This window comes from Lithobates pipiens, unplaced genomic scaffold (genome assembly GCF_037356315.1).
Source record: "Lithobates pipiens isolate NorthernLeopardFrog02 unplaced genomic scaffold, aLitPip1_a1.2 Scaffold_8, whole genome shotgun sequence".
Lineage (NCBI taxonomy): Eukaryota > Metazoa > Chordata > Amphibia > Anura > Ranidae > Lithobates > Lithobates pipiens.
This window is the reverse complement of record NW_027507903.1, coordinates 94,634,552-94,653,448: the sequence shown is the minus strand read 5'-3', so window position 1 is coordinate 94,653,448 and position 18,897 is coordinate 94,634,552. Positions and strand designations below refer to the sequence as shown.

General features: G+C 39.8%; 1 protein-coding gene across 2 annotated transcripts in view; it reads left to right on the top strand.

Moving 5' to 3' along the window:
- Nucleotides 1–18,897, top strand: part of APBA2 (amyloid beta precursor protein binding family A member 2) — a 655,935-nt gene that overhangs the window by 622,210 nt on the left and 14,828 nt on the right. For both annotated transcript variants that reach the window (XM_077472278.1, XM_077472277.1), the window contains one exon: nt 12,459–12,599. In XM_077472278.1, the coding sequence (XP_077328404.1) occupies nt 12,459–12,599 (141 nt within the window). The remainder of the gene's footprint in view (nt 1–12,458; nt 12,600–18,897) is intronic.

Genomic DNA, 18,897 nt, shown 5'->3' with positions numbered 1-18,897 from the left:
TCCTTGTTTCCACAACAACCCAAAATTTTCCAAATTCAATTGTCGCAGGGACAGAAAGTGAGGTTAAATCTACTGAACAGGGGTACAGACAGTAAAACAAATGTTACAGGAGTGTTAACCCTTCCCTATGCTTTACAAAAATGTAAAAAAAAAAATTTCGGCTGGAGTTACATTTAATAAATGTTCCAACTTGCATAAAAAGCAATTTAAAGTGGAATTCCACACCAAAGTGGAAGCTCCGCTTATTAGCATCCTCTTTTTTTGACAGGTGCCCATTTCCACTACTTCCAAGAGACCGCTGGATTCCAGGACAGTTAAGTGTCCTAATATTAAAAGTCAGCAGCTACAATATGTGTAGCTGTATGTGTTAATTTTTTACTGGGGGGATGGAACTCCTCTTTAACCACTTCCCGACCAGCGCACGACGATGTACGTCGACAGAATGGCACGGGCAGGCATATTGGCGTACAGGTACGTCCAATATTCAATGCCGCCCTGCCATCGGGAGCGCGCCGCCGGCGGCACGCTCCCGCGCTGATCGGGACCCCCGTGAGTCCGGTCGCGGGACCCGCGGACTCGATCGCCGCGGGCATCCCCGCGATCGTCTCACGGAGCGGCCGAATGGAGGAAATGCTGTGTAAACAACATTTCTCCATTCTGCCTATCAACTAGTGACGCTGATCTCTGCTCCATGTGATTGGGGCAGAGATCAGTGTACACTAAATGAAAGCCCAACCCCCCCACAGTTAGTAACACGCCCCTAGGAACACTTAACCCCTACACTGCCACCCACTGGTTAACCCCTTCACTGCCAGTGTAATTTACACAGGAATCACTGCATTTATATAGCAGTGATTACTGTATAAATGACAATGGTCCCAAAAATGTGTCAAAAATGTCCGATGGGTCCCCCACAATGTCGCAGTCACAATAAAAATCGCTGATCGCCGCCATTACTAGTAAAAAAAAAATAATAAAAAATTAATAAAAATGCTATAAAACTATCCCCTATTTTGTAAACACTATAACTTTTGCGCAAACCAATCAATAATCGCTTATTGCGATTTTTTTTACCAAAAATATGTAGAAGAATACGTATCGGCCTAAACTGAGGGAAAAAAATTTTTTTTTACATATTTTTGGGGGATATTTATTATAACAAAAAGTAAAAAATAATGCGTTTTTTTCAAAATTGTCGCTCTATTTTTGTTTATAGCGCAAAAAAATAAAACCGCAGGGGTGATCAAATATCACCAAAAGAAAGCTCTATTTGTGGGAAAAAAAGGACGTCAATTTTGTTTGGGAGCCACGTCGCACGACCGCGCAATTGTCAGTTAAAGCGACGCAGTGCCGAATCGCAAAAAGTGCTCTGGTCTTTGACCAGCAAATTGGTCCGGTCTGCAAGTGGTTAAGAACAAACTTACAGACCCTATCTTGTTTGTAACCCGAGGACTGCCTGTAAACCAATCAGCTATAACTTTGACTTGTTAGGAGCAGAAAAATTAGCATTCACAGTTTATAGTCCACAGCCAAATGTATCTAAATTGAGCATGTCGACATCAGAACTGGACAACAGAGCAATGTACAGTAAGAAAGTGGCATGGTCTGATAAATCATGTTTTCTTTTACATCATGTGGATGGCCAGGTGTGTGCGCACTGCTTACCTTTGGAATAGATGGCACTAGGGTGCAGTATGGGAAGAAGGCAAGCTGGTGGAGGCAGTGTGATGCTTCGGGCAATGATCTGCTGGGGAACCTTGGTCCTGCCATTCATGTGGATGTTAGTTGACATGTACCACCTTCTTAACCACTTCAATACAGGGCACTTTCGCCCCCTTCCTTCCCAGACCAATTTTCAGCTTTCATCGCTCTAGCGCTTTCAGTGACAATTGCACGGTCATGCTACACTGTACCCAAATGAAATTTTTATAATTTTGTTCGCACAAATAGAGCTTTATTTTGGTGTTCTTTATTCACGACTCCGTTTTTTATTTTTTGCGATATAATCGCAAAAAAGCGGAAATTTGGAAAAAAAATATATTTTCTTTTTTATATTTTAAAAGAAATCCAATAAAATCTAATTTTGTCATAAATTTAAGCCAAAATGTATTCTGCTACATGTTTTTGGTAAAAAAAATTCCGTTAAGTGTATAATAATTGGTTTGTGTGATCACGGACATATGTACGCAAATGATCATGTACATATGTGTGCAGGTGATCACGTACATATGTGTACAGATAATCATTGGGACATGTGATTTTAGTGGGACATATGTGGGGGACATGTTTTTATTATTAGGGACATGTGTTTTTATTATTTGGGGACATGTATGTTTTGGGGACATGTGTGTTTTGGGGACATATGTGGGGACATTGTGTTTATACTGTGTGGTGTGTTGTGTGTTTACACTAGACTGATGATCAGTGAGTAAAAAGCTGTAAAAAACAGCTCATACTCACTGATCATCAGCCGGCTGCAGCGATCTGCTCTCCTCTCCTCAGCGATGACTTCTGTGTGAGGAGAGGAGGAGCTGATTGCCTAGCAACCGGCTGTTTGTTTACATCACATGATGGCCGTGATTGGACACGGCCGTCATGTGATCAGGAGGGCCAATCACAGAGCCCTCCTACCGATCTGAGATGCGCTGGTCCGGGTGACACGAGCACATCGGGATCTCGCCGCTGCGCGGGCACGCGCGCGCACGATCTCGCTCCTTCTGAAGGACGTTCCTGAACGTCCTATCAGAAGTAGACGGCTCCTACCCGGCCGTATATGTGCATTGGCTAGGTGAGAAGTGGTTAAACACTGTTATTGGCCAAGTACACCCCTTCATGGATACAGTAATCCCTGATATCGGTGGTCTCTTTTGGCAGGATAATGCGACCTGCCACACTGTAAAAATGTTTCAAGAATTGTTAAAGGGACAGAACAAAGACTTGAGTTGATTTGGCCTCCAAATTATCTAGATCTCAATCTAATTGAGCACCTGTGGGATGTGCTGGAGAAAGTCTGATCCATGGAGGCCTCACCTCGCAACTTACATTACTTTAAGGATCTACTACTGATGGCTTGGTGTCAGATACCACAGCTTACCTTCAGAGGTCTAGCAGCATCCATGACTTGATGGGTCAGGGTTGTTTTGGTGGCAAAAAGGGGACCTACTCAATATTTGGTGGGTGGTCATAATGTTATGGCTGATCGGTGTATACTGTATATACAATATGTTTGAGTGTGTTATGACTGTGTACTATGACAACCATACTTTAACTACCATTATTTTGCTTGAATTATTTAAGCACAAACCAAAAATGAACACATGCCCACTAATATTTAGGATTTTATATTCTCGGTTTATACACAAAGCCATTTTTTGATTTTTTAATTTGAATGGATTGGAGTCTCTGCACTACTAACAGAAGTCATTTATGTGTAATTGTTTTTCCAAGTGAACATATCTAAATCTCTCGGAAAAGTTTGCTGATGTTTGAGTTAGTTTTGCATCAGTGCTCCCTATTTTCAGCCTCATTAGCCCTAGGAGAATCCTTTACATTCTATGTGTGAGGGCTGCTCAAGTTATTTCCTTTGCAGATCCTTTAGTTGATGTAACTTCTGATCTGCAGTAGCAAATAAAATCCTTTTAAAAGTACATTTTTATTATAATGAAAATTAAGCTTTAAATTGTTTTAAATGAAATCAGTTAAACCACTGCACTTCCGAAGACGGTGTAACACATATATTCAGTGTTGTGGAAGTGGCTTTTCTTCTGTCGTACTATACATGGAATTGTTCTGGGAAAGCACTCAATTGCATGCCCCCAATGTGGAAATTGAGCTGTCTTCAGATATTGATAAAGAACTTGTAAGAACTTCTATCGATCACATGATCACTGTGTTAGCCAATTACATTGATCACTAGTGTTAGGCCAACCATGTATGGTTCGAATCTTGACCAGTTCAGCAGGAACCCGCCGAGATTCAAACTGTTGTGTGGGCAGGCTGTATATACCAAGTTGTTTGATCGATCAGCTTGGGTACAGCCAGCCTGCTGGATTCAGTTGCAATTATTGCTAGTGGCTGCTATAGCCACTAGCAATAATTACTGTCTTCTCTTGACAGGGACTGCTTCCCCCACTGGAAGCAGACAGTTGCTCGGCAGAAAAGGATTGCCCTGTCAGCATTGTCTATGTTGATGGGGGAATCATGCAAATTTCTTTCCTGCACTCCATGGTTGCAGGAGAGAAATTTGCACCACCTATGGTTTACCTTAAAACATGGTATCTTTTTCTTCTTACTAGAGAAGTCTGTATAAACAAAACAAAGTCTGTTAAAAAAAAGAAAATAATAAAGATAAGAAACTTATAGGATAAGTTCACCTTTAGCAACATGTTACTGAAGCAGCTCTCCATCCCCATCCCTCATTGTAACAGTGGGCAGAGAGAGGACTGGAGCAGGACACTGTGAAGTGACAGCGGGCTGCCTGTACCAATCCCGGCTCGTAACCTGCTCTGTCTGCTGCAGAGCAGTGGCGGCTGGTGCTAAAATCCAGTGGGGGGGGGGGGCGTCAAACAAACCACCCGTCCCCCCACGGGTGGTACTTAGGTAGTCAATTGTCGCCGATGCAGAACACTGAGAAATCACTCTGGGTGGCCATCCTCCAAGTTCCGGATCTTCCTATACATCCTCCCCCTTGCCAGGCCAATACGATTGCTTCTCCTCTTGGCCAATCGTGCTCCTCCCGCTTCCGGATTGGCTTGGAGGAGAAGCAGAAATACAAAAGCAAATATTAATTCGCTATTGACACAAAACTGGGTGGGCTCAGAGCCCACCCTTTTTTAAAGGGCTCGTGCTTAAAAAAACATCCCATTGGAATCCATGCACCTGGCACCACCCTACATGTAAATTAGGGGCCGAGCGCATGAATTAGGAGTGCTGCGCCCCTGCTCCACGTATGGTGCAGCCCCCACCAAGATTTGCCCCGTGCAAAGTTTGCTCCTCAAGTTGGCTAACTGGGCAGAGTGTGTGAGAGGACCATGCTAGGGACACTATCTGAGGGAGAGAAAGCCTGTGCCAGTTAAAGTTTATTGCTGTGTCTGGGACTACCAGAGAGTAGAGAAAATGACCAGAGCCACCACGGGCAACCCAGAGTGAGCGGGCACCTGCTGCTGTGTCACTGAGTCTGGTGAGAGAGCCTAGTGGCTGCTACTTGTTACCTTTGCTATAGACTAAGCCATTAGGAACTACCTACCATGTGGGGGGGGGGGGGTAAGAAAATATTTGCCCAGGGTCCAATCAATATTAGAGTTTGCCCTGCATAGTACACAAGACATGTGTAGTATGTTGAATCCTTCTTCTATGCTGATGCGACCCCCTCACTCCCAGCAATTCTTGGCACTGATTAATCAAAGCGAGGTTGCTGTACACATTGAACAGCTATAGCAGCTGCTATCAAAAAAAGCTGTCTGACACAGTGTTTAACAACATTGTACAGACTCGAAATAGAGAGATACAAAGTAATATTGTATACTTTTGTATCTACTTTTTCATCCTTCTGCAGATCAAAAGAATGGACTTCCATCTGCAGATGATATGAATTAAAGCAAACTGACAAGTAAAAACATTTTCTTTTAGATAAAATTTGTCTTTGTTAAAACTCCTTATCAATCCTTAGTTTAAGCAACAATCCAAGAAGGAAATTCTCGTACTACTAACACACCTTGATATAGCCCACCAAGTAACTATTACTATATCTTCTCTTTTTATTATAATCCTTAGTTTATCCTAATCAGTCCTTATTAACTTCAACCATTATTTTCCCATTGATTTAGTTTTTTGTTAATTTCTAACTTTACTAACCATTAATATGTAAACTTTTTCTGTTTTGATTTGTTTTTTTTGTTTTTTTTCAGTATCAACATTTAAAAAAGTGAAAATGTAGAACACATTTATATATATATATATATATATATATATATATATATATATATATATATATATATATATATTAGTAACTAACTTTGCAATGCTTTGCATCAGAATCATAATTGTAGTGTCATTTTAAACAGGACACATTACAGAATAAAATGTAACATGTTTTACACTGTAACACTGATGTATTTATAAACTAACACTGTTCAAAAAAGATCAAGCACATATTTTTGTTTTTAGTTTTGTTATTTTTGTGCCTAAAGCCCCATACACACTATCAGATGTTCTGCTGATTTTTGTCTTCAGATTTATAAAAACCATGTAGTGCAAGAGCCTGCCTGATTGCATACACATTGAAACTCTTAAGATTTGACCTCAAATTATATGGTTTTGGTAAATCTGAAGGAAAAAATCTCCAGAAATTCGGATAGTGTGTATGGGAATTAAGGATTGCTAAAAAAAAACTGAAAAAACTTTTGCAAAACGATACCACCTAGTTTGTCCTTAAAGAGGTAAAAAAAAAAGAAAAACATGCAAGAAAAAGGCATAATAAGCTAGTATGCATTGCAAACTAGCTCATTATGAAAAACTTACCTTAGAACGATGCCCTGTAGTGGCACCGGCACACCGTTGACATGGCCAACATCTTTCCCAGCGTTATTTCCGGGTTCCGGTTTCTCAACTCCAGTCTTCAAGACACCTCAACAGGTCATGTTTTCCCCTCAGATGAAACGGCTGTAATAATTACTAATGCAGTGAAACTGATCAAATTACCTGTGCAAAATAATGGAGAGCCTGAAAACATGACCTGTTGGGGCACCTTGAGCAATGGAGTTGAAAAACACCGGCCTAGTGGCATCCATGCCTTGATGGGTCAGGGTTATTTTGGCAGCAAAAGAGGGCCCTACCTAATACTAGGTGGGTAGTCATAAAGTTATGGCTGATCGTTGTATATATATATATTTTTTTATATTTTTTGAAAATGGTTGGTAAAGTCTATATCAAACTATTTAAAATACAAACATTGCTGTACATGCATTTAATACACGATATTACATTTCCTTTAATCTGCTGAAGAGAAAACTAAACATTTAAATTCGCTTTTCATTCCATATAATGAAGCAAAATAAAAATATTGCTTGGCATGGAATAAATTTATAAAAGTATTGCTGTAGGGGCAAATCTTTCCAAAGAAACTAATTCTAGAAAATACATTTTTTTTATATAAGGAAAGCAGCTTACAGCTAAGGTGAAACTTTTGTAATTCTTGCTACATACTGTTCAGATATGTTGCAATATTTATAAATTATAGTGCTAATCTGCATTAAATAAATGCTCAAGTAGATTAATGTGTATAGTTTATCTTTACATGCAACTAATCCCACAGGGAAGTAAAGAGTATAGGTTAAATAGCTTTAAATTGCTGTCTCTGTGTAAAAGATCCTGAAGGCTTATAAACCCCAAGATGTACAGTTTCAACATTATATTATTCCTAGCACCCCTATGAGAGCTTTATATGAGCACAGCAGTCCAGCATAGGAAGAACATTAATCAGAATAACACTGCATCTACCTAAATATTTCAGCTAAATGGAAATGACCGGAAAGGTTTCAACACTTGCGGGGAAATCTTTATACAAGCTTTCGCAATAGCAAGATTTGTTCTCTAAAGTATTGACCTAGACCATATCATGATATTTTATTTCATTGGAGGTGACCAGGAGTTCCAGGCTACAAAAGTGACTTATAACTTACACTTAAAGTAGATATCTGGAGTATATGCAGTTTCAAACAGGCAAGATTTCATTCAAATGTTACCTTTAACCTGCTGGAGTCAGCGATTAAAAAATAATACTTTCCGCTTATTTCTTATGTAGCCACCCATATAGGACGGGAGGGGAAATCACCCTAATGGGAATACAGACAGGGGTAAAAAACTGTCAGAGATGCTAACATTTAAAAAAAAAAAATGAAAAAATAGACATTTAGTCTTAACAAAAATATATCCATATTTGAAAATGGAATAAATATAACCTTTTCTAAATAGTATTCTCAATTTCTGAATTAGCAGATTAGCTGGTCTCCTATGGTCTATATCTGAATAATTTGGTGTTGCCTGCCTTCTTTAAGATAAATTAGGTGTTGATGTGAATCTTGCCGTGTCTGAACACACCCCCACAATGGATAGCTATGACCTGCTAAGAAAGGGGCTCAGACACACACAGGCTTTGCTTTTTAATCCTTCTCGAAGTGTGTAGCTAATAATAATACCCCGTGAGCAGTAAGTGTTTTACTTTTCTAGAAAATAATATTTAGTTTTTGACTGAATTTTGTACTCATAGTATGTTACTAATGTAGATGGAAACAAAGTTTATTAATGTTCCTGTTTAGTCAGTACAGTGATGCAAGGATTAGTAAAGACATGCAAATCATAATATCCCATATCAAGCAATCAGAAATCACCTGTCAACTGACCTGACTATAGTATCTATGCCGCGTACACACGACCGGACTTTTCGACGGACTAGGTCCAACGGTCTTCCCGACTGACTTTCGGCGGACTTCCGATGGACTTTCTGAACAGACAGACTTGGCCACACACAATCACACCAAAGTCTGACGGATTCGACCGTGATGACGTATGACCAGAATAGAATAAGGAAGTTCATAGCCAGTAGCCAATAGCTACCCTAGCATCAGTTTTCGTCCGTTGGACTAGCATACAGACAAACTGATTTTTCGACTAGACTTGAGTCCGTCGTAAAGATTTGAAACATGTTTTATTTCTAGGTCCATCGGACTTTGGGGGGAAAAAAGTCCACTGGAGCCCACACACGATCATAATATCAGATGGATTCATTTCGTCAGACCTAGTCTGTCGAAAAGTCCGGTCGTGTGTACGTGGCATTAGAAATACAATTGGTTGGTATGAATTACTGCATTTTGTACATCCACGCTCATCATCGTAATGCTTTAGTGAGTGAACTTAAAGTGATTGTAAAGTCTTGTTTTTTTTCCTATAAAAATAACAAACATGTTATACTTACCTGCTCTGTTGCAGTCCTCCTCTTCTCTGGTCCCTCTTCTGTGACCCTGGTATCTCCCTCTCCTGTTCAGTGTCCCCACAGCAACCAGCTTCCTATGGAGACACCCAAGCTAAGTCACAGCTCCCTGTATCCTTTCAGACACAGAGCTCTGACCAGGTCCACCCCCCCTCTTGCCTGATTGGCTAGCTGGCTTTGATTGACAGCAGCGGGAGCCAATGTCACCACTGCTGTGTCTCAGCCAATCAGGGAGGAGAATTTTAGATGTCTAAGACACTCATGGGCATTGCTGGACAGAGAGGGAGCTCAGGTAAGTGTTAGGGGAGCTGACAGAAGTTTGTTTATCTTAATGCATAGAATGCATGGGCGCCAGCCACCTGTGATCGTTCATAGGAAAGGCAGAACGGCAGTCTGCTTATGTAAACAAGGCAGACCGTCCTTCTGTCACAGAGAAAGAGAGAGATCTGTGATTCCTGCTAATCAGGAACACAGATGTCTCTCTTCCTCATTCCACCCTCCCGCACAGTTAGAAAGCATTTCCCAGGAGCACACTTAACCCTTTGATTTCCCCTGATGTTAACCCCTTCCCTGCCAGTGTTATTTATACAGAAACAGTAACATTGTTTAGCACTGATCACTGTATTGGTGTCAGTGGTCCCCAAAAACTGTCACTTAGTGTCCGATTTGTCCAGCGCAATGTTGCAGTCTCACTAGAAATCAACGTTTGCCATCTTTACTAGTAAAAATAAAAATGGCATAAAAATATCTCATAGTTTGTAGACTCGATAACTTTTGCACAAACCAATCAATATACGCTAATTGGGATTTTTTTTACCCAAAAATATATAGCAGAACACATATTGGCCTAAATTGATGAAGAAATTCGATTTTTTACATATTTTTATCAGATATGTTTTAAAATAGAAAGTAAAAAAATTGTTTTTTTTTCCAAATTTCGCGATTTTTTTGTTTATAGTGCAAAAAATAAAAGCTGCAGAGGTAATCAAATACTACCAAAAGAACGTTCTTTTGGGAAAAAAAGGGCATCAATTTTGGTTGGGTTCAACTTGTCGCACGACCGTGCAATGTCAGTTAAAGTAACTCAGTGCCGTATCGCAAAAAAATGGTCTGGTCATTAAGGGGGTAAAACCTTCCCAGGTTGAAGTGGTTAATATCACTGTCATTGTTTTCCATGCCCCAAATGATGCCCCTGCTAACCCAAGGCTGAGTGGGAAGAATGGATGACAATGCAAGCCATTTGGTATTACTATGACAATGAAAGCCACCTAGTGTTATCAAGCAGAGAAATATGGGAATTTTAGACACTGGACTAATTTCAGCTATTAATAAGGTCTTTGTTGTGTTTACAGTTATCTCTAAAAAGTCCCACTTCATACCTGAGCGTTTTAGGTTTACTTTAGATTCAGGGCATTAAAAAAAGTTCTGCTTTCTTCGTCCTTCATGTGCTTTTATCAAAAAGAACATTATATAGTTCAGTGATAATGCATTTTTATTGCTTTTTGCATTTTGCAGATTTGCACTACAGAATGTGTTCCATAGGAAACCATGTTAAATGGACTGTAGTGCAAATCTGCAAAATGCAAAAAGCACTAAAAATGCATAGGTGTGAATCTAGCCTAAGGTACTGTATTTACTGTACATGTTCTGTACAAGCCGAAAAAGCACTTTAAAACAAGCGTCCGTTCAAGCTATGGGCATTGTGGAGAATGGTGTCTTCAAATTCACAACAGAGACACAGAAATCGTAGCTATTTTCCTATTACTTTGTATTTCAACAGAATGCCGGCCTGCTAGCCTTCCAATATAATCAAAAATAGCAGACGCTTCTAAGCTGTTCAAAACTAACTGAAAGGCAAGTCAGAGGTCTTTGTGGTCTTTGGGGATCTTTAAGAATTTAGAAGACATTGAAAGCAACTAGACAGATCAGGGATGGCTTGTTTTAAAGGTATTTTACTGCTTGTTAGTAATATGTAAATAATTTAGCCACATTACTAACGCTGTATATTAAAAAAAGGTCGGCAGGTTGATGCACATTTCTGAAATGCCAATTAAAAATGATATTCTGTTTAATGCTTATGCACAGACAGCTCAGATCACAAGCAAAATGCACAAACCAATCAGAGTGGCTCTTTGCCATGCAGTGACTGTGATGGTCAATCACATTGATTTCAAATGTAAACATTTGAGAGTTCTTTTCTTCCTCCCAAAATGGGGGAAGGAGTAAAAAGAGGATTTTACCAATGAAGGATTTAATGAATGAAGGATAAGCAGCAACAGATTTAATTCATTTAATGTATTAACACATTAACCTCTTCACCTGTTCCTCCCTCTGTGTATGACCTGTAAGTCAATGATGCCCATATCTAATTTACCATTGCCAAGCTCTATGTTTAAGCCACCTCAATAGTGGCAGTATCATGTTCAAAAAAAATCAATGGGGGTCATTTTGGGGGTATATTCTTCTGTCATTTTTATTGAATATGATTTATAACAGAAAGTAAGGGAAACAGGTGTTTTCTTTTTTTTTTCTTTTAAATGTATTTCTATGTAGTAAAAATAATAAAAAAAGAACAGCAGTGATAATTAAATACCACAAAAAGAAAGCTCTATCTGCTAAAAAATATTATATAAATCAAATTTGTTTGTCAAACTATCACAGCTCTCAAAAATGACCTAGTAATGGAGGGGTATACAGTATAGGGCAGTAGTAAAATGGTTAATGTTCTAAGTCTGGGCACTGCTTTTTTTCTTTTCTTTTTTTTTTAAGTTTAATAACATTTTTATTGAAAAAAAAAAAAGTAAAAATAATAGTATACAAGAACAAACAAATGCCACAAAGATAACATAGACATACAAAACAGTACACTGCAATTGTAGTAAGGTGATATATATAAACTGAGTCGCACAATAGAACTAACTGTCAAAGAAACTGGATCATCAAATAAAGGTTGTCCAAATGGCAAACCAATCAAAAGTTAGAGGCACATTATAATATATGAATTGACAAAGGATGTGCAGCATATAAAGACCTTATGGCATCTTAAAACAAAACAACATTGAAAACTAAAAAGAAAAGCCCCCAAGAAAACAAAAATGGGTACTGCCTTTTAAACACAGTTGCTTTTTAAAATGCATTTTGTTCCAGTTTATATCTATCTGTCCTGGCAAAAAAATTAGGGCATCCTGGGATCTGTAATTTCTCAGTAGAAAATGGGTTGCAGAATGCCCATAACTTATTGTTTGAGCTAGATGGACTTGTGTCTTTTTTCAACCAGACTAACTATGTAACTCTTCGAGTAAAATGTTTACAGTATTTTCATGAATACCTGTTTAGGCTGAAATGACAACTTCATTTTATTTTGGATGATGTCAGCATTGTAAAGCTTGTCAAAACTTCAAGGAGATTATGATTTCATATGATGGTACAGTTTGTGAGTATATGTTATCTGAAACTTTTGTGTCCTTTCCAGATCTGCAGCCTCATGAGGGGAGGGATTGCGGAGAGAGGTGGTGTACGAGTGGGACACCGCATCATTGAGATCAACGGGCAAAGTGTTGTGGCCACAGCTCATGAGAAGATTGTTCAGGCACTCTCCAACTCAGTAGGAGAGGTAAGAATTTGGGAACGTGTCCTGGGTGATTAGGCTGTGCTGATACAGCAGGCAGAGTCAGGGATGTGGACACTGAAAGATGATACACCAGTGGTCACCAACCCTGTCCTCAGGGCCCACTAACAGGCCAGGATTGTAAGATAACTGAAATACATCACAGGTGATATAATTTGCTGCTCAGTAATTGCAGTATTCTAGTCTGCATCTCCCCAAGGTAATACATAAAACCTGGCCTATTAGTGGGCCCCGAGGACAGGGTTGATGACCACTGTGATACGCCATCTAAATAATGGACAGCACACCAAAGATGTTCAGCTGTAGCCAAGGTGTATTACAATGACAGCTCGCTCACTCCCACCCAAAGCCATGCCGTCAACATGTTTTACCCACAGCAGGGCTAATTATGGGGATATCCACTTATTTGGATGGTGGATTACAATGGAGCAAGGGTGGACTTGAAGGGACTTTTTACTATCCCCCACTCTATCTACAGCTAAACAATTGACTGGAGTTAAGCTTTAGGTAAAGAAGGAGTGGTAAATGTGATATCATCTTTGGCTCTTTTGCTGATCTGCTGGGTTAAAGTTTCTTGCAGTGCAGGCATGTTTGTTTTGGACCCAGAAAAATCTTTAGGAAGTGTCTAGCTAAAGAAAGTAAGGCATTACAAGACTCAGACGTACACATAAGTTGATTTAAAACAGGTAGGATGAGGATACTAGTGATCTTAACCCACTAACCTCTGAAAAGTGGAGTGTTTCCAAAGAGAAAAATTGGTGCTGTCCTTGCTCTGGCTAAAAATGCTAGGTATGTAAAAATAAAAGTGCACAACCCTAGTGAATTAGAAAAAAATAGGAAAACTCTTATAATGATAAAGTCCACATATAATGAACAAATTGAATTAAATAATTATATAGTGACTGTCCATATATTTTCAATATAAAGCATGGATATTCGTGAGGTTCAGCTGTGTGTTCTTCTTGTATCAAAAGAGAAAAGTTAAAGCCTCTTACCAGACAGGATGGATCCCAAATTTATAGGCATCAAACATGCTTGTTATCAAAGTAACCACGTGCGATTTTTCCACTCTGTCGGCTCCAGTATGAAAACCTCCTCCTGCTGTAGTGATCACTCCACCAAAAATTTTGAAATAATATTCAAAAGATTCCATCTCCAATAGGTCAGCTTACTGCTCTCCAGCATATGTGAAATGTAAAAGAAGGAGAAACTTCATGGTGCAGTAGAAAGCGGATGTTTTATTTTCCAATTGTCTTTGCACTTCACAAAATCAAACAAAGAAAAAACATATAGACACAGTGGCAGAGCTCACTCTGCAGGCTGGTGTGTGGTTATGTCACTGACACCTACTCCATCCAACGCGTTTCCCTGTAAGAAGCATCGACTGGGAATGGAGATCGTCTTTTTACATTTCACATATGCTGGAGAGCATTAAGCTGACCTATTGGAGTTGGCATCTTTTGAATACTATTCCTAAATCTTTGGTGTAGTGATCACTCCTGGGGAGGAGGTTTGCATACTGGAGCCGACAGAGTGGAAAATCGCAGGTGGCTATTTTGATAACAAGCATGTTTAATCCCTATGATTTGGGATCCATCCTGTCTGGTGAGAGGCTCTAACTTTTCCCTTTTGATACAAGAACACACCGCTGAACATCATGGATATCCATGCTTTATATTGAAAATATATGGACAACCACTATATAATTATTTAATTCAATTTGTTCATTAGATGTGGACTCTATCATTATAGGAGTTTTCCTATTTTTTTCGAATTCACTAGGGTTGCGCACTTCTGTTTTTACATACTGTATATATATAGATATATATATCTATATATCTATATATATATATATATATATATATATATATATATATATATATATATATATATATATATATATATATAATGTTGAATTGAGTATTTTGATTTTAGAATTGCAGCACCTACAGTGCCTTGCGAAAGTATTCGGCCCCCTTGAACTTTTCAACCTTTTGCCACATTTCAGGCTTCAAACATAAAGATATAACATTTTTATTTTTTGTGAAGAATCACCAACAAGTGGGACACAATTGTGAAGTGGAACAAAATCTATTGTATTTTTTAAACTTTTTTAACTAATAAAAAAAATGAAAAGTGGGGCGTGCAAAATTATTCGGCCCCCTTGCGTTAATACTTTGTGGAGCCACCTTTTTCTGCGATTACAGCTGCAAGTCGCTTGGGGTATGTCTCTATCAGTTTTGCACATCGAGAGACTGAAATTCTTGCCTATTCTTCCTTGCAAAACAGCTCGAGCTCAGTGAGGTTGGATGGAGAGCGTTTGTGAACAGCAGTTTTCAGCTCTTTCCACAGATTCTCGATTGGATTCAGGTCTGGACTTTGACTTGGCCATTCTAACACCTGGATACGTTTATTTGTGAACCATTCCTTTGTAGATTTTTCTGTATGTTTGGGATCATTGTCTTGTTGGAAGATAAATCTCCGTCCCAGTTTCAGGTCTTTTGCAGACTCCCAACAGGTTTTCATCCAGAATGGTCCTGTATTTGGCTGCATCCATCTTCCCCTCAATTTTAACCATCTTCCCTGTCCCTGCTGAAGAAAAGCAGGGCCAAACCATGATGCTGCCACCACCATGTTTGACAGTGGGGATGGTGTGTTGAGGGTGATGAGCTGTGTTGCTTTTACGACAAACATATCGTTTTGCATTGTGTTCGATTTTGGTTTCATCTGACCAGAGCACCTTCTTCCACATGTTTGGTGTGTCTCCCAGGTGGCTTGTGGCAAACTTTAGACGAGCCTTTTTATGGATATCTTTGAGAGATGGCTTTCTTCTTGCCACTCTTCCATAAAGGCCAGATTTGTGCAGTGTACGACTGATTGTTGTCCTATGGACAGACTCTCCCACCTCAGCTGTAGTTCTCTGCAGTTCATTCCAGTGATCATGGGCCTCTTGGCTGCATCTCTGATCAGTCTTCTCCTTGTCTGAGCTGAAAGTTTAGAGGGACGGCCAGGTCTTGGTAGATTTGCAGTGGTCTGATACTCCTTCCATTTCAAAATGATCGCTTGCACAGTGCTCCTTGGGATGTTTAAAGCTTGGGAAATCTTTTTGTATCCAAATCCGGCTTTAAACTTCTCCACAACAGTATTATGGACCTGCCTGGTGTGTTCCTTGGTCTTCATGATGCTCTCTGCGCTTTCAACAGAACCCTGAGACTATCACAGAGCAGGTGCATTTATACAGAGACTTGATTACACACAGGTGGATTCTATTTATCACCATCAGTCATTTAGGACAACATTGGATCATTCAGAGATCCTCGCTGAACTTCTGGAGTGAGTTTGCTGCACTGAAAGTAAAGGGGCCGAATAATTTTGCACGCACCACTTTTCAGTTTTTTATTTGCTAAAAAAGTTTAAAATATCCAATAGATTTCGTTCCACTTCACAATTGTGTCCCACTTGTTGGTGATTCTTCACAAAAAATTAAAATTTAATATCTTTATGTTTGAAGCCTGAAATGTGGCAAAAGGTTGAAAAGTTCAAGGGGGCCGAATACTTTCGCAAGGCACTGTATATGTTGTTTTTATTTCACTTTTTATAATAATGTATATTAATATTTTTTTAAATTAAAGTGCAAGATATTAAAATGAATATACCAAAAATGCTAGTTGCCCAACTGTTATGCTGACCCTTTGCATTAAAGGGTTTGTAAACCCTCTTTTTTGAAAAAATTTTAAAATAACAAACATGTCATACCTCCACTGTGCAGTTCGTTTTGCACAGTGTGGCCCTGATCATCGTCTTCTGGGGTCCCCCGACATCTCTCGTGTCTCCGCCTCACATCGGTAAGAACTGCTCTCCCGGGGGGCTACCTTGCAGGCACGCACCCCTGCCCTCTGTGAACTACTGTGGGTGTCACTCAAGGTTAAGTTCTTCAATGCAATACTCCCAACGCACACGTTCCTGCACAAATGGCTGTATCTGAGATTGGGTGCTGAAATGACCAATGGCTGGAACCGACTGCAATCATGAGAAGGAAGTGTCACCAGCACACCAGGATCTCCAAAATTGGGTCCAAAACTTTAATCACATAGTATGAAAAAATAAAAGCTTTTATTTTTTAATACTATGTGATTAAAGTTTTGGACCCAATTTTCGAGATCCTGGTGTGCTGGTGACACTTCCTTCTCGTGATTACAATGTTAATGACACCCCCAGATCGCAGTGTCAAGTTGCACAGGAATCAGATCGCATAAGTGAGAACACCCATGCGATCCAATTTCAGTGGAAAAAAAGTCCCTGCACTTTTTTCCTGCAAGTTCAGTCATACAACTGTATGGCTGCTGAACCCACCTCTCACTGATATTGCATGTGATCGGCACCGCAGGCAGGTGCGACTCACATGCCATGTCTTAGATCACAGTAGTCTAAACCTGGGCTCATACCCTACCTGCAGTAGGTAATAAAATAACTTATAGGAATATAGTATAACTCTGTAACTGGAGACAAGTTCAACAAACAGTGAAATAGCTGAAGATGGCAGCGCTCAGACGTGCAACCTGTCAGATGGGTGTCTCTCCAGCAATAAATAAGGCTGAGCCTAGTGTGCAAGTGAGCTTTGTTATTATGTGAGTGAAAGATTTACTTCCCTCCATTTGCTTGTTGCCACTGCTAAAAGAGGAGAGGATGAGCTGCTCCAACTCCAAGTTCGCCCCTGCATCTATACAGAGACTCTTCTCTTCCATACGTGCCTTGTTACTGCCCTGCATAGGGGTTTACCTCTGCCGTTATGGAGCCATGCTGGCAGTCACAGTCCATCGATTCATATCTACTCCACATTGCAGTGAGCCGGGAAACCGGAAGTGACACGGGTGTGCTATAATAATTTATATTAATAATTTTTTTAAATTAAAGTGCAAGATATTAAAATGAATATACCAAAAATGCTAGTTGCCCAACTGTTATGCTGACCCTTTGCATTAAAGGGTTTGTAAACCCTCTTTTTTGAATTTTTTTTTAAATAACAAACATGTCATACCTCCACTGTGCAGTTCGTTTTGCACAGTGTGGCCCTGATCATCATCTTCTGGGGTCCCCCGACATCTCTCGTGTCTCCGCCTCACATCGGTAAGAACTGCTCTCCCGGGGGGCTACCTTGCAGGCACGCACCCGAGTCCAGCATTTGCGTCTATATACACAGAATGCTGGACTCGACCCCGCCCCCGACGCTGGATTTGATTGACAGCAGCGGGAGCCAATGGCTGCGCTGCTATCACTATATCCAATCAAGAGTCAAGAACCCTGAGCAGAGGGGAAGAGCGCGTCTCCGCCAAGGGAACAAAGGGCTCAGGTCAGTAAAACGAGGGGGGGGGCAGTCATTGTCAGACGTTTTTTCACCATATAGGCTGCGTTAAGGTGAAAAGACACAAGGCTTTACAACCCCTTTTAAGTACTTTTTGTGTGTAAAGTCAGTGAAAGGGGCAATTCCTTACCTGAATACTGGGCTTCTCTGGGTTAATAGTAACTTACAACCATTGATGCAAGAAAGTCAGCAGAACAACCAGTTGACTAGCATTTGATGAATGTGGTAACAACGGCAGTCATATTTCCCCTAGGAAAGTTTTACTTTAAATAAGGCCTATAGATGGTTGCTGCACTTGCTGTTTTGGAAAAACATTTCTATAACCTTCAATTAATGTTATAATAGATACAGTCTATGGGTGAAGTAAATGGAGCTCCTGTAAAAAATGTATTTTTTATTTTTTTTGCTATACATATCCTCCTTGAATAGAAACCCAATACATCCTATTTGCACAGTAGGGATCCTGTCGCTTGACTTGTGTCCATAACACAGTGAGGAATTTCCATCAGAGCAGCCGATAAAGGAACTTGCTGTCCTGTGCAATGAATTGAAATGTTCTGTCCTATGAATATTTCCTTTCATGTGTAGATCACTTTGGGTAGATATGAAAACATTAAATGTAGAAGTCAGTTCTCTCAGTCCTAATATTATGTGTTCAGTCACATTGTGAGGCCCAGGGCTTTGAACATTTTATTTTAGATGTTTCATTGATGAGATAAATTGATATTCAAAAGCAGAGTAGAAGAAAGGATTAACAATTGTGCAAAATCCATTTCTTTCCTGTCTGGCCTTTATGTGCATTTTCTGGTTTGTATGTGTGTATGAGATAAGAGAAGCCCCGCAAAATAACCATCAATGTGTAGGCCTATGTATTCTCTGCTATCAGTGGGTGGCATGACTTGACTGTCCTTATGATTTACA